General features: G+C 35.1%; 1 protein-coding gene across 4 annotated transcripts in view; it reads right to left on the bottom strand.

The window, feature by feature from the left end:
- The window catches only part of TTC37 (tetratricopeptide repeat domain 37), an 80,614-nt gene that overhangs the window by 3,974 nt on the left and 61,436 nt on the right, over nucleotides 1-15,204 (bottom strand). For all 4 annotated transcript variants that reach the window (XM_045999310.1, XM_045999312.1, XM_045999309.1 and 1 more), the window contains 5 exons: nucleotides 13,676-13,797; nucleotides 11,785-11,943; nucleotides 6,433-6,585; nucleotides 2,658-2,788; nucleotides 504-627 (listed from right to left, as the gene is read on the bottom strand). In XM_045999310.1, the coding sequence (XP_045855266.1) occupies nucleotides 504-627; nucleotides 2,658-2,788; nucleotides 6,433-6,585; nucleotides 11,785-11,943; nucleotides 13,676-13,797 (689 nt within the window). The remainder of the gene's footprint in view (nucleotides 1-503; nucleotides 628-2,657; nucleotides 2,789-6,432; nucleotides 6,586-11,784; nucleotides 11,944-13,675; nucleotides 13,798-15,204) is intronic.

The raw sequence follows: 15,204 nt of genomic DNA, 5'->3' as shown, positions 1-15,204 counted from the left end.
AATTTTAGATATACAGTCATACGTTTATGTACTTAGATATCAGAGCTAGCCCATGAGGAGCAAAAACTGTCACATGCATCTATAGAAAAGACAGGTAAACTAATATTTCCAAAGACAATATTAAGATCCCATTAAATCCTGCTATTTCCAAACCTACCCTATATATTTTACCTCCAGTTCAATGGTCATAAAAAATACCATAACCAGCACCTAGCACCTTTGTCTAACTTTCTTATTCTATATAGCACATCAGAAGAATGTATTTCCTACAGGGTAAATCAGTGGTTCTTAAGGAGGGGCAATTACTGTTATCATGAGGCATATCTAAAAACATGTCTGGCTGTCACAAGTTGGGTGGAGGGAGGAGGAGAGTGCCACTGGCACCTAGCGTTTGGAGTGGTTGGGAATGCTGCTAGATATCCTATAATGAACAGGACAGCAACCTTCCCCCACCTCCAACAAAGGTCCAAGATGAAATATTGTGAATAAAATCAACGCCTTACATCAATAAGCTCGTAGTCATTTTTGGCGTGTAAGTGTCTCAGTAGATACCAACGTGCGGTTGATACAATAGACTTGGGATACCCAGGCTGATACACCACTCTTTCCAAAAGTCTCCGTGTCTCTCTGAAAAAGATAAGTTACATTTAGTCCAAAGCATCTAAGTTAACATATTTCTTCTTCTTCTTGTTTAAGATTTTATTTATTTATTTGTGAGTGAGTCAGTGAGAGAGGGAGAGAGAGAGAGCATGAGCTGGGCGAAGGGACAGAGGGACAGGGAAAAGCAGACTCCCTGCTGAGCAAGAAGCCTGATGTGGAACTCAATCCCAGGACACTGGGATCATGACCTGAGCTGAAGGTAGAAGCTTAACCAACTGAGCCACCCAGGCGCCCCAAACATATTTCATATAATAGTCTCACACAAGTTATCTTTCTCAATCTTTTGCATACATGGTACTGATTCCTTCATGAATTTTTTTTCATAGAATAAAGGTAGTAATAATGGCTAATAATTATTAAGTGTTTATTATGTGTTGGGTACTACACTAAGTATTTTACACATATGGTCACATTTAATATTTGTAACCTTGTAAGGTTAGGTTGCTGTTACCATTCTCATTTTTCAAATAAGTAAATTAAGGCTCATTCCAAATAGAAGAGGGGAAGGCTCCTATTTTATGAGCACTTCTGAGTGCTCTACCTCTAATCCTTTTTGAAAACAGACCTGAAAACAAATCCATAAAGAATACAAAGATAATCTATACCAGAGTCAAAGTGTATAATATAAAGCTTTTTAGTATATACTTTAATGGACGTGTACAATATGCAAACCCTTGTAATAAAAGGGTTGATTAAATAATCAATAAAAGGATGATTTACAATTGTGTTCTAATTTTTTCTTTCCTTATTTACTAAAGTCCATGACTCCAGAGACTTCTGTACTAATAAACACAACACAAACTGTGGTAACTTCAGAAGTGCTGAATAGGAGGATTTATAAATAGTAATTGGTTTGAAGCAGAAACTAAAGAACTTGTCTTGAAGATGTTTCAACATAGGAATCACACAGTAAGGACACTGTTTTTTTCTTTGCGTGTGTGTTGATTTGGGTCTATTTTTCGTGGTGATAAAAATTATGGGAGGTGCTAACAGATTTTAGCGAGGTCGAGGTTAAGGCCCTCTAAGTCATCCACGCTGAGCTTCAGCAGAACGAGTTTATTAGGAAGTATAAACTACAGCCTAAAACATTTCTGGGTGAAATAAGCCATGCAAAAAAAATGACCAAAAGTAAATAAATAATAAATGGTTCTGGAATTGCTGATTAGCCACAGCCTTAATTCTTCCTTCACTCTTATTTTGGGATGCTGATGTGACCTTTGCCACATATTTACAGGTATTAGGCTCTATGTTTACAATATCTATCCTGTTGCAGTAACATAATGCTCTTAAACCACTGTTTTGCTTACAGTTGCTCTGTATTATGTGTAATATCCATTAAAGTTAGATACTATTCTCAGAATTTTAAAATATTTTTGCTTGTTTTTTCACCCATACGAGCTTTAAGTATTTTTTTTTCAAATTTATTTCTGACTCCACTGCCGCCCTCCAATGAAAAGATCACTGAAATTTGTATATTTTAATCTCAGAAGCTTTGGGATTTTCTAGATACAAAAACCTCATTATTTATAAACGACTGAAGATATGTTTAATAAATATAGTACTTACTGGAAATAAAGAAAAAATCGGGTTTTTTTTTTGTTTTTTCAATATTCACTATTTTTTTTTCATAGTTAAGTACCTCGCATGAACTTAAGTCAATCCAGCTTTGAACTTCAGTATTTTTTATCTTGTTTCTAACATCCACATTACACTGATGATGCACCTGAAGATAGCAAAACTCTAAGTCCTTCTTCACCTGAACTGCTATCATGCCCACTCTCTCATATTCTTTATCTGTGTCCCAAATTATTTTTTGTAAAACAAATGTGAGACGTTACTTTTTTCCTTATTTGGTTACTTCAACAGCCTTTCCAAAGTAGTCACAGATCATAAGTAACACCAAGTTTGTTACACTAACTCTAAATCTTTGTTTCCTTGAGGAACTGAAAGTGAAGAAACATATCCAAGGAAAAAAAGTGAAAAAGAATTGTTCATACCTTGCCCCCATTTTGCGGTTGAATTGTAACAAAGCTTGTATAAAGACAGCCAATGGACAAAAACAAAGTTTTAAGGCCTCAGTTGTAGCTTCTTGAACCAAAGATGACCAGTGATCACTGGAAATATTAGCCTGTAAAAATAAAAGGCATATATTAAATGGAGGCTTTCAACATGTTTACCTTAAAAGAATGAAATTCAACTCTCATTTATTAAGTGCCTACTTGTCTGAGTCACCATGTAAATGCAATAGAAGCCATGATTCTGCAAGATGATTACAATCCGATTCCTGCTCTTAAAGAGCTACAGAATAGGGCAGACTGGAAAAAAAGAAAGTTTCAAAGAGGAATATCACTTAAAACACTTAAATATTTCTTAAAAGAAAATGCACTATTCTACTATACAGGTGAATAAAATCCATTAGTCACTAAGCCTCTGGGATCTACCAAGTATACAAAATCCAATTTAACGTGACCCTTTAGTGGTAGTGATAAAGTCCCACATTTTAAAAATTATCTAAGGAGAGAAAGCTGAAATTAAATATTTTAATAAAATCCCAAAATAGAAAAAAGGTACAAAGCAGATCACAGATAAATCAACTCATCAATACTGAGAACTTTTTAAAGAATTTCACTTTATAAGGAAAATGTTAAGGTATCTACATATCACTTATGTTGCAAACTTTAGTTTTTTACACGTACTGACTCAGAAATAACAGGTAAGTGTGTTCCTAATGAACAATAATATGAAGATAAAATGATGAATAGTCTGCTAAATTATGCTAGAAGAAAAAATGCACTTAAAATCTTTCATTAAAAACCTCAAAGTTTCATTAAAAACTAAGATTTCATATTTACAGGTATCTAGAGTACACATTTTAATAAAGTCAATAGGATGAGTCCATTTCAAACACTAAATTATAAAAAAAATTTAGAGCAATAAACTGAGTGCAGTACAAGCAATAATAATGTATGTAATTAAGAAAGAGAAAGCTGTAAAGACAAAAAATTTGAAAATAAATTATAAGGCATCTTCTATAAAGATGGAAGCAATGAGACCTCAGGTACATTTGGCAAAGAAAAAAAGGCAAAGCCCAAAAGTAGTAAGACTGTTCCTAATACATTTTCATTTTTTATATATTTTTTAAAAGATTTAATTTTTTTATTTTAGAGGGGGCAGGGGGAGCAGAAGGAGAAGGAGGGCAAACGAATGTTAAGCAGACTCTGTGCTAAGCACGGAGCCCGACACAGGGCTCCATCTCATGATAACGAGATCATGACCGGAGCCAAAACCAAGGGTCAGACACTCAACTGAGTCACCCAGGTGCCTCATTCCTAAATATTTTTAAAAACCAAGAACACAGAAATCTCAGTGGTTGCTTTTATAATGTACTCTCCTATAAAACATTCTGTAAAGTTAGTTCAAAGATTATTATATAAGGAAAAAGTTTCTGTATGTACCTGGTATACTAAACAACAGAAGGCATATTTTTGTCTTCCATTGTGTCTTTAAAATTTACTATATGAGGAAGCACTTCTCCTCTATCCCTGGATGTATATTACAGTAGGCTCCATGATTCTGATACCTATTTTTCTTAGAGTCATCACAAACAATTTTAATTAGAACATCTTCTTCCTTTCAATACTTCAAACTTCATTCAAAGGTAGTATTTGCACCCTGCTCCAACAGCTCCCAGATAGGGTATGGTTACAGAGAGCAGCAGATGGCTTGCTCCTCATCCCAACACACATCTTTTCTTGCTAATTGTAACTTCAGAGAGCTACTGAAATGTCAGAAGTCTGTACTTGACTGATGCCACTCTATGAGGATGCCTTGCTCTCTAGGCCTGATAGATATTTCCATCTCCTTTTCTCATCCAGGCATTTCTGGCTTTATCAGAGACTCCTAATTTCATGGGTGGTCTCTTACTGGCAGGACCAGCTATGTAATCTGTGGGGCCCAAAGCAAACTAAAAACGCATGGCCCTTTGTTCAAAAATAATGAAGAATTTCAAGATGGTGACTGGAGAGCATTAGACCAAGTGTAGAACCCTGAGCAATGGCATACAATGCACGCCTGTGAAGCAGTGCTGCTCATCTGCAGCCCCACTAACCTGGACAACTGTACTCTATTTCACTTACTGCCCACATCCTCTGAGCAATCTGGAAGCTCTAGTTTCCTTGCTGCCAAGATCCCATCACTCCTCCAGGTGGCCCTACTGGATAGGAACTAAGACAACTCCAATGCCAATCCATTTTCACAATGGGACCGTTCATTCCAACAAACTCTAGGAGTGGGGCCAAGCTCAAGTCATAGCAACTCTCCTTCACTCCCTCCATCCTGCACCCAAGCATATACTCCTACCCACCTCTGGGATTTACCCACTGCAGACCGCTCTCTGCCAGGGCATGCGCTCACTTTTCAAAATACTCCCTTTCCTCTGTCCTAACACAGCAGGTGGAGAGTCACAAGCTTCTGACGTTATGTCATTACCTGTCCGTGTGCCTCTAGACATGTGCCTCCAGGACCTCAGAGGCCACACACCAAAACCTCCCTTTCTCTGACAGAATCCAGACAGATTCTTTTATTTATTTATTTACTCTTCGGCTGTTTATCCCATAAACCTTGGAGGATGAAACTCAATTGTGTACAGACTGAAAGCAAAAATATATGCTTTCTCCCTTCCTCACCGTAGTGGGCATCTGTGTGTGGAAATGTGCCATAGAGATGGGGGACAAACAGAATAGCTCTCTCCAAAAAATTTTCTTCATAATCCTTCTCCAACTTCTAATCCTTTTACAGCTTCCTTATAGGTTAGGCTTCTACTCACTTTCGAAGTCTGTACCTGATCTCATATCTCACTTTGGAATCTATTACCTCTGAAATCTAGTATTTAATATCTTAGCTGAACCTCCCAGCTTAATATCCTATTCACATATTATAACACACTGGCGCCTCTCATAAAAGTATAATCTTACTATACTTATCCTCTGTACACTGCCAGCTGTTTACCCTGGAAACATGGCATCTCATATTCTTTCTTAAATGGCTTAAGTTTTCACACATAGCAAATGGTAGAATCAGAACCCAAGATATTAGAGAAAATACTTGTTGTTGTTGTAGTGGGTGGTGGGAGGACATGGGGTATATGTGGGTATTACTACACTGCGAGCTGATTTCCTCAGCTGTCAAACAGGATTAGTCTGCATATGAAATAAGTTAGTATGTGTCACACATACATACACTCAAATAGAGTATCATATACACTATTCGACAGTTTGCCCCCCAGAGCACACACACACTTAAACATTTATCTTAAAGAGTTTTCCATACTAGTACCGACAACTTCTAGGATATACCCAACTTTGTATCAAAATACAGATATTAAATAAAAAATTGCCAGAAGTTCTTCTTACAGAATGTCAAATTTAACTGAGAAATGACTGAAATGCTAAATCACTGACCTTTGTCACAGATGAGTACCTGGGTTAATTGTAATGTATCAACAGATAACGATTATATACATTCTGCCGTAATTCAACTTTTAAATTGCAACCTTTGTTTTTTTTTTTTTTTCCTTCCCCAAACAATGACAACGTTCCATGAGATCTATGGATTTACATTACTCTGACTTCCATTAAAAGCCCAAATACAAAGTCTATGAGGAGGCCACAAGAGAAGGTGATGAAACAACAGGAACTCAACAGGAAGCACTATCATCTTAAAGAAAAACAAAAGAATCAGTTTTTCATGATCACGATTATAATATGATCTTACCATGCAGGCTTTTAAAGCAAGTAGGGCTAGTCTCAACAGACTCGACAGCTTTCCACTCCAATTGCCCTGTTGGGATGCTACTTGCAGACTCTTTCGATAACACATTTCTGCAGCACCCATCATTCCTTGGGACTGATACACGTGTGCCAGCCACTGAGGGACAGAAAGAGAACAGAACCCAAAACATTTTAATTTTGGACATAGTCTGATACTCTACTTCCAATAAATTAAATACACTTTGATGAAGCTAAATTTTTAATTTAATTCTTGGTAAGTTTTGTGCCCCCCCCCAATTCAAAAATCACAGGTTAAGAAAGGAGTAGACATCTTGCCCGTACTATCAGCAATCGCTCACTGACTGTACCACTTGAAAATGTTGAAGAGTCTTCCATGACAGCAAGTCAGGAACAAAATCAAAATGGAATGTGAAAATAGATATATCATGTAAATACTGATCGAAAAGAGATTTGTATGGCTGTATTAACCTCCAACAAAGTAGATGTTAAGACAAGAAATATTCAGAGCTAAAGGGGTCTCTTTCGTAATGATGAGAATCAATTAATTGGAAGATATAACACTCCTACATTTGTATTCACCTAATATAGACACAGAATTTATGAAGCAGAAGTGGGCAGAAATAAAAGGGAAAAAAAACACTCAAATGCAGAATAGAAGTTAGAGATTTTTATTTTTATTTTTTTTAAAGATTTTACTTATTTATTTGACACAGAGAGAGGGATCACAAGTAGGCAGAGAGGCAGGCAGAGAGAGAGGGGGAAGCAGGCTCCATTCTGAGCAGAGAGCCCAATGTGGGGCTCGATCCCAGGACCCTGAGATCACGACCTGAGCTGAAGGCAGAGGCTTAACCCACTGAGCTACCCAGGCACCCCTAGAGATTTTATACACCTATTTCAGCAATGGTAAAAGAAACAGATAAAAAATTCAATAAAGATATAGAAGATTTAAACATAATTAATCAGCTTGACTTACATGATATATTTAGAAGACTATACTCAACAACTGCCACATTCAGTGAAAATGTGTATGCAACATTTTCTAAATCTGACCATATGCGGGGTCACGTCTCCAACAACTGAAATTAAACCCTCCTCTCTCATATTAGAAATTTTACAACATGTTTCAGAAAAAAAACATGGATGAGGGTTCCTAGGTGGCTCAGGTGGTTAAGTGTCCAACACTTGATTTCAGCTCAGGTCATGATCTCATGGTCATACAAAAGATTCTCTCTCTCCCACCCTCCCCCTCTCCCTGATTTGCTCTCACTTGCACACTCTCTCTCAAAACAAACAAACAAAAACTCCTCCCCCCAAAATGAAAAAACAAACAAAAAACCCACATGGATCAAAGAAATCCCAATGGAAATTAGAAAACATTTTCAAATGAATGACAATGAAAGCACTACCTAAAATCTTGGGGGATGCATATATTGGAGAAAGATGGAAAAATCTATGCTATAAGTTTCTACCTCAAGAAGCAAGGGGGAAAAAAAAATCTAAATCCAGAGAAAGCAAAAATAACAGAAAAGAAATTAGTAACATGTAAAGAAAGTATAATGAAGAAAATCAAAACAAAAAGTTGATTCTTTGAAAAGTTAATAAAACTGCTTATTATCAAGAAAAAATTTAGAAATATACCTATATAAGAATGAAAAGGGAAAAAGCTTTACGGATTTTCCAAACATTACAAAGAAGGTATCATGAATAACTTTGTGCTGAGAAAATGGAAACTGAGATGTGATGGACAAATTCCCTATAGTTCAACAATGCCAAAGAAAGAGGAAATCTTTTCTAAATTTTATTTTCTTTTTTCAGTGTTCCAAGATTCACTGTTCATGCACGATACCCAATGCTCCGTGCAATAGGTGCCCTGCTTAATACCCACCACCGGGCTCACCTACCCCCTACCCCTCTCCCCTCCAAAACCCTCAGTTTGTTTCTCAGAGTCCACAGTCTCTCATGGTTCATCTCCCCGCTCTGATTTCCCCCAATTCACTTTTCTAAGAAAGAGGAAATCTTAAAAAAAACCTTTCCCATAATGAAAATTCTTGGCCTGAATGGCTTCAATGATGAATTCTTTCAAACATTAAAGAAATAAATGTCAGTCTCACACAAACTCTTTCAGAAAATAAAGAAAAGGAGAACTAAAAATATAGATAACAAAACCTAACATAGACCTTATGAGAATGAAAAATTACAAGCCATTCTCTCTCATGAATATAGGTATTAAAAATTCTTTAAAAAGTGATTAACCAAGTTACTCCAGCAATAAATATAAAAGGAATAATACATCATAACCAAGTAGAATTTATTCTAAGAATGCAAGGTTAGTGTAGCATTTGAAAATCAATGCAGTCCACCACATTAACAGAATAATTTAAAAATAGCCATTCTGATAGATGTCCCCTCAAAAGATCTGTTAAAACTCAACATCCATTCATGATAGGAAATAAATATTTTATCTTTTAATCAATTTAGAATAGACGAAAACTTCCTTAATCTGGTATATATATATATATATATATATATATATATATATATATCAGATAAAACCTATGGGAAAAAAATCATAGTTAATTATGAAATAGTAAATGCTTTCTGTGTTAGGTTGAGAATAAGAACGCTCACTTGTCTTACCACCACTTCTATTTAACACTCTATTCAAGGTTCTAAACAATGCATTATGGCAAGAAAAAAAATTAATATACAAATACTGGGGAAAAAAAAGTAGAACTTTATTATTCACAAATGACCTAATTGTGTATACAGAAAACTTAAATCATTTCCAAAAAATTGGTGAATTCAGCAAGGTTGTTGAGGGTCAACATATAAATTATATCAACTGCATTTCCAAGTGTTTGGGGTTGACATACAAGAAAAAAAAAATACCATTTGTAATCAAAAAATATCAACTACTTATACAACGAAAATTATAAAACACCACTGAGAAAAATTTAGAACCCAAATAATTTGAGGATAGAGAAACTCAGTAGTATTATTTTATCAATTCTCCCCAAATTAAGCCACAGGTTCATGCAATTCCAATCAAGCTTTTGTTTGTGGGGGAAGGAGGCAGGGTAATTGACAATTTATATGTAATTGCGACAAGCCTAAAATGACTTTAGGCACGTGAAGGAGAACAAAAAAAGTCGGAGGTCTTAATATTACCTCCACACATAAAAACTAATTATAAAATTATAAGCAAGAAGAAAAAATAGATAAAAGAAAAGAAGAGGGAACCCTATAAGACCTACAGATACAGTCAGCTGATTTATGACAAAAGCATCACTACAGTTCAGTGGGGACAGAATGGTCTTTTCAAGGAAAGATGCTGGGACAATGTGATACACCTAAGAAAGGAATGGACCTGGATCCTGCAACATTAACAAAAATTAATCCTGGATGGATTATATACCTAACATATGAAAGGTAAAACAGAAATTTCTAAAGGAAAACAGAAAAATATCTTTGGCACTTAAGTAAGCAAAGTGTTCTTAAATAGAACATTTCAATAAAGCACTGACCATTAAAAAATGGTAAGCTAGACTTCATTAAAATTAAGAACTATTCATCAAAAAATAATATTAACAGAGTGCTAAGTCAAGGTACAGACATGAGAAAATACGTGCAACACAAAGACCCAAAATGTGCTTCAATCCAGGAAATACAATGAATTCCAAAAATCACCCAAAAAATAGCCCATGAAAATAAAAGAAAAGGCACTTTATAAAGAGGATATCCAAAGGTTCAAGAAGCATATGAAAAGTGGCTCAACATCATTAGTCAGGTAAATTCAAGTTAAAACTACCACAGGATATTATTACCTACCTATCTACTGAAAAGGAAAAAATTAACCACATCTAGCTATATCAGCATAGGAATGCTTGGAATCTGCTGGTGGGAACATCAGATGGACAATCATTTCAGAAGACTGTTTGACAGGATCTACTAGAGTAAACACACATATCCCTTATTACATAACATTACTCATGATAGCCCAAACCTGGAAATAACCCAAATATCCAGCAAGGGTATATTCGTAAGATGAAATGGAAAAATTATGGCTACATGAAACAACTAAATGAGTCCCATACATATGACGCTGAATGAAACTAACCAGATACAAAAGAATCGTCCATTTACGTGATGTTCAAAAACAGGCAAAACTAGAAGGAAGTGACAGAAGTCAAAATAGTTCTCCTTTTTATTTGAAGGAGGGAAAAATCAAAGAGAAAGGCATGGAGAGGCAACTAGGTTATTGGAAATGTTCTGTATCTTGGTATAGGTGGCAGTTAAGGCATATGTAAGCAAAAAATGTAAGGAATGATACTTTTAAGATTCTTATACTCTATCCTTTGTGAATTATATCATAATATGAAAGAAAACACATGCTATCTCTTAAGACTCTACTTCCTATAGTTTATCTTTTAATTTTTCCCTTTTAGTTTGACAAGGTATTTTTCCTCTTGATGAAGAACGGGAAATCATCAGTATCCATCTAACCTTAGAATTAAATTATCTTAACTCTCCTATGGCAAACTTTAAGAAAGGGGGGGAAAGCACCATCTTTCTCCAGTGATTAGAGTAAAATATCAGGTTTAGCTTGCATAATCCAACTCATTATGCTATTAGATAATCTTTTAAAGCAGGAACATCAAAAAGTTCTTTATGGTGAAAGATCAAAATGAAGAACAAATCATAGTAAAATAACTTACTATTAAATCAACATAAAAAAACCCCTTTGATACTTTCTCTGGAGCACAGAGGAAACTACAGTAAGCTGGATACAGTAATTACATGTTTTTGTGCTTTAACATCAATAAGAATAAAGTACATGGTGATCATCATGTGTTTGTCATTGTAGATAACCAGAGGCAGCTAAAAGGAAGCTCTGTTGACTGAAGCATCAATAACTATTTAAAAAAAAACAAACAAAACACTAAATAACCATTAAAATCCTGGATATGAGTTGAGAAAGACCATATAAATCCTCTCTAAAGGGAGAGTTAATACCATTATGACAAAATGTTTGAGACTCTTTAGCTCTCTTACATCAACATCATGTAAAAGACAGTATTCTCAATATTGTTTTAAATGGAGGAAATTTATAATCAACAACTTAAAAAGCTTTGAAGCACTATAGCAGCAGATCCTAAATTAGTACTAAACTTCCTTAGTCTCCCTAATCACAATACAATGTACTTTAAATCTTGAAAACGAAAGATATATGGTAAGTTTAAAGGCAAGACAAATAAAATGGAGCTTAACCTCTGCCTTCATCTAGAATCATGAAGTATTCTAACTCAGGCCTCATGTAAGGAAGGAGGGAATTTACCTGCCATGCTGGAACAGAAGTTGAGTTGGACATGACTGCTTTTTGCAGCTCTTCAAGGATAGCATCTGGGAGAGGGTTTTGTGACTCCAGGAGTAGTTTACACTGAACTTGTCTCAAAAGTAAGATAACAGCTGGCTGATCAGGGTTACTTTTTAAATTCTAAAAATTAAACACCAAAATAGAAATACATCAAATAGATTCTTGAATGTTAAGAGGCAATTAAGCTATTCTCCATGTTGGGAAAAAAAAAATCTGAATTTAACTTTCCTTAATAAAAAATAAAGAACTGTAAAAGTAAAATAAATAAAACAATGAACATCTTGAGAATTTCAAACTCCACATTAAAATTAAAATTGATAATGCTATTATTGTAGTTTTTAGGTCATTTTAGATTCAGTTTGTCTCTTTGACTTGTTTTATTCTCAGGTGATACCCTGAAAACCTTGAGTTCTGAATGTAAATAGGTGAGTTAAGAAAACATAAAATTAACAGTGAAGGCTAACACTATTCCTTATTGGAAGAAACTATAGTAGAAGAGCTATAGTTTTTTGTTTGTTTTGGTTACTGGTTTTTGTTTTTTTTCTTTTTCAATCTCCTCACAAAGATATTCATTAGATGTCCTCTAGGCATACACTTCCTAAACACTGTAAGAGAAATGATCCATTTACCCACTTCCCTAAGCCATTATTTATATACAAACACACATATACAGAATTATATATGTGTATCTCCTTGCTAAATATATGTATAAGGATGGATATATGTATATTTCGAAGAAGTTTATGGAAGTTCTCTAAACAAGCCTTCCACTGTTGTTCTAAACATTTCTTTCTTTATTGCTTGTCCCTCAATAACATACTTTATTTTTTTAATTAAGTCATAGTCTTAAATATATGTGATTGCTTTCTTCTAAGAAACTAGAACAAAAAAATGATAAGATTCATAAAAGTATCCCTTATTCTGTCAGAGAGAGTATAGCAGCAGTCAGTTGCTTATTAAACACTAACTGCATAATACTAACCTGTCTTGAATTTAGATGGAATTTCTTAAATAAAAGAGAAAATTTACTACTCTGCTTTTCAGAGAACTCAAACACCAAAGGGATCTCCAAAGATCCATTCTTCCTTCTCCATAAAATTCATCTCTTCCCACACCTCTGCGCCACCCCCCACCAAAAAAAAACTTCGAGAAAGAAAATACAACTCGACTTGGTAAGCATTTATGAAAAAAAGATGTTTTCAGAAAAAGTGATGTTTAAAACTCGCATTATCCATTCAATTATTTCTGAGTAGGTTGATGACACTGATTTATTCACTGAACACATATTTAATGAGCCCCTACTATGTGTTAAGCAAAGTGCTAAGGATTTACGCAGAGCCTACAGTCCAGGTCCGTAAAAGGTAACTACTAGGTAGCACCAGTTGTTCACTTACTCTTCATTGTCTTTATGTGGTTCAGAGCTTTAGAAAAATACAGAGATGATAGAAAATAGAGCATTCTGAAGGCAGTAACCAGAAATCAAAGGGAAATATGGCCAAACAAAGCTGTTAAGTCCTTGAATCCTAGAGTCACACAAAAGTGAGTTCAAATGGCAACTCATTTTCTAGCTGTGAACTCTTGTGCAAATTACTTACCCTCTCTAAGCCTTGGATTACTCATTTATAAAAAGTGGATAATAGTAAGTATTTATGTCATATATTCCTGTGAAGTTCAAATACAAACTACTAAATGGACTGACTGGCTTATAGGTCGTCATCGTCATCGTCATCATCATCACCATCACCACCACCACCACCATATGTCCTTTAAATAACGTGCATTCCATGTTTAATGTTATCTTCGGAGTAGGATAAGGATCCATAAATCTCAATGCTCAATTTCACAGTAATACCTTCGTGCAGAGGGCTTCAGCTTCAGATATTCTTCCCGTGTCTATTAGACCAGTGACAGCCTGGGAGAGACACCACTTTTCCAGAGACTGGTTATAATCCTTAAGGAATCCTTTGTCTTTAACTGTTAACAAAAATGTTAATGTTACTTTCTTCTGAGATTCATAATGTGTTCTCAGCGGAGCAATTAGTTGCTAAGAAGTATTACAATTAGACTTATCATCATAGACAATTTTGTAAAACTTACATGTATTACAGGAATACCATAGACGACCCTAGTAGGTGCCAGGTTTCTGAGAAGTTTCATGGTAGGAGTATTTGTAGTTGAAGAAGTTAAAACTTTATAGACTTGTGATTTACATAAAAAATCACTTTATAGGGGCACCTGAGTGGCTCAGTGGGTTAAGCCTCTGTCTTTGCCTCAGGTCATGATCTCAGGGTCCTGGGATCAAGCCCCGCATGGGGCTCTCTGCTCAGCAGGGAGCCTACTTCCTCCTCTCTCTGCCTGCCTCTCTGCCTACTTGCTATCTAAAATCACTTTACAGTAAAACTAAAAATAATTAATTGAAAAAATTAAATATTTACTATGATACAACTGATACACATTTGCACATATTCAAACTATACAACTATGAACCATCACTATAATCAAGATAATGAACATATTCATCAACATGGAGAGTTTTGCCCTACCCTTTTGTAATCACTTCTGTCCTCAGCATACCTCTCCTTTTACGTCTGTCCCCAGGCAACCACTGAATTTTCAGACACAATGGATCAGTTTGCATTTTCTAAAATTTCACATAAATGGAATCATAAAGTATAGACACTTTGTCTAGCACCTTCACAACTATAAACATAGTAAATTACATTTATACAGGTAAAGCGGCTTTACATTCCTAGGATAAACCCCACTTGATCATGATGTATTGTTATCTTTTTTATGTGTTGTTGGATTTTAATTGCTATGGTTTGTTATGAATATTTCTGCATGTGTAGTTCCTTCCACAGTATTCTTGTTAAAGTCTTTGCCTGGTTTTGGTGACAAAGTAATGCTGGCCTCACAGAAAAACTACCAACTTTTCTATTTTGGGAAGGGGTTTATATAGAACTGGTATTATTTCTTCCTTAAATGTTTGGGAGAATTCATCAATGAAACCTTCTGGTCCTGCAGTTTTCTTTGTGGAAAGATTTTTATCTATAAATTCAGTGTCTTTAACAGATACAAAGCTGTTCAGTTTATTCACTTCTTCTTAAGTGAGATTTGTGTCTTTTAAGGAATTTGTCCATTTCATCCAAATTGCCAAATTTAATGGTGTAAACTTGTTCACAAGGTCCTCTGATTAGCCTTTAAATATCGTTATAGTGATGTACCCACTTTCATTCCTGATGTCTGGCTAGAGACTTACAAATTCTATTGATCTTCTGAAAGAACTAGTTTTTTAGAAATTATTTTTATTAGCATATAATGTATTATTTGCCCCAGAGGTACAGGTCTGTGAATCAGGCTTACACATTTCACAACACTCAC

The sequence above is a fragment of the Meles meles genome, chromosome 3 (genome assembly GCF_922984935.1).
Source record: "Meles meles chromosome 3, mMelMel3.1 paternal haplotype, whole genome shotgun sequence".
Taxonomy (NCBI): Eukaryota; Metazoa; Chordata; class Mammalia; order Carnivora; family Mustelidae; genus Meles; species Meles meles.
The sequence above is the reverse complement of the archived record's forward strand: the minus strand, read 5'-3'. Positions and strand labels throughout refer to the sequence as shown.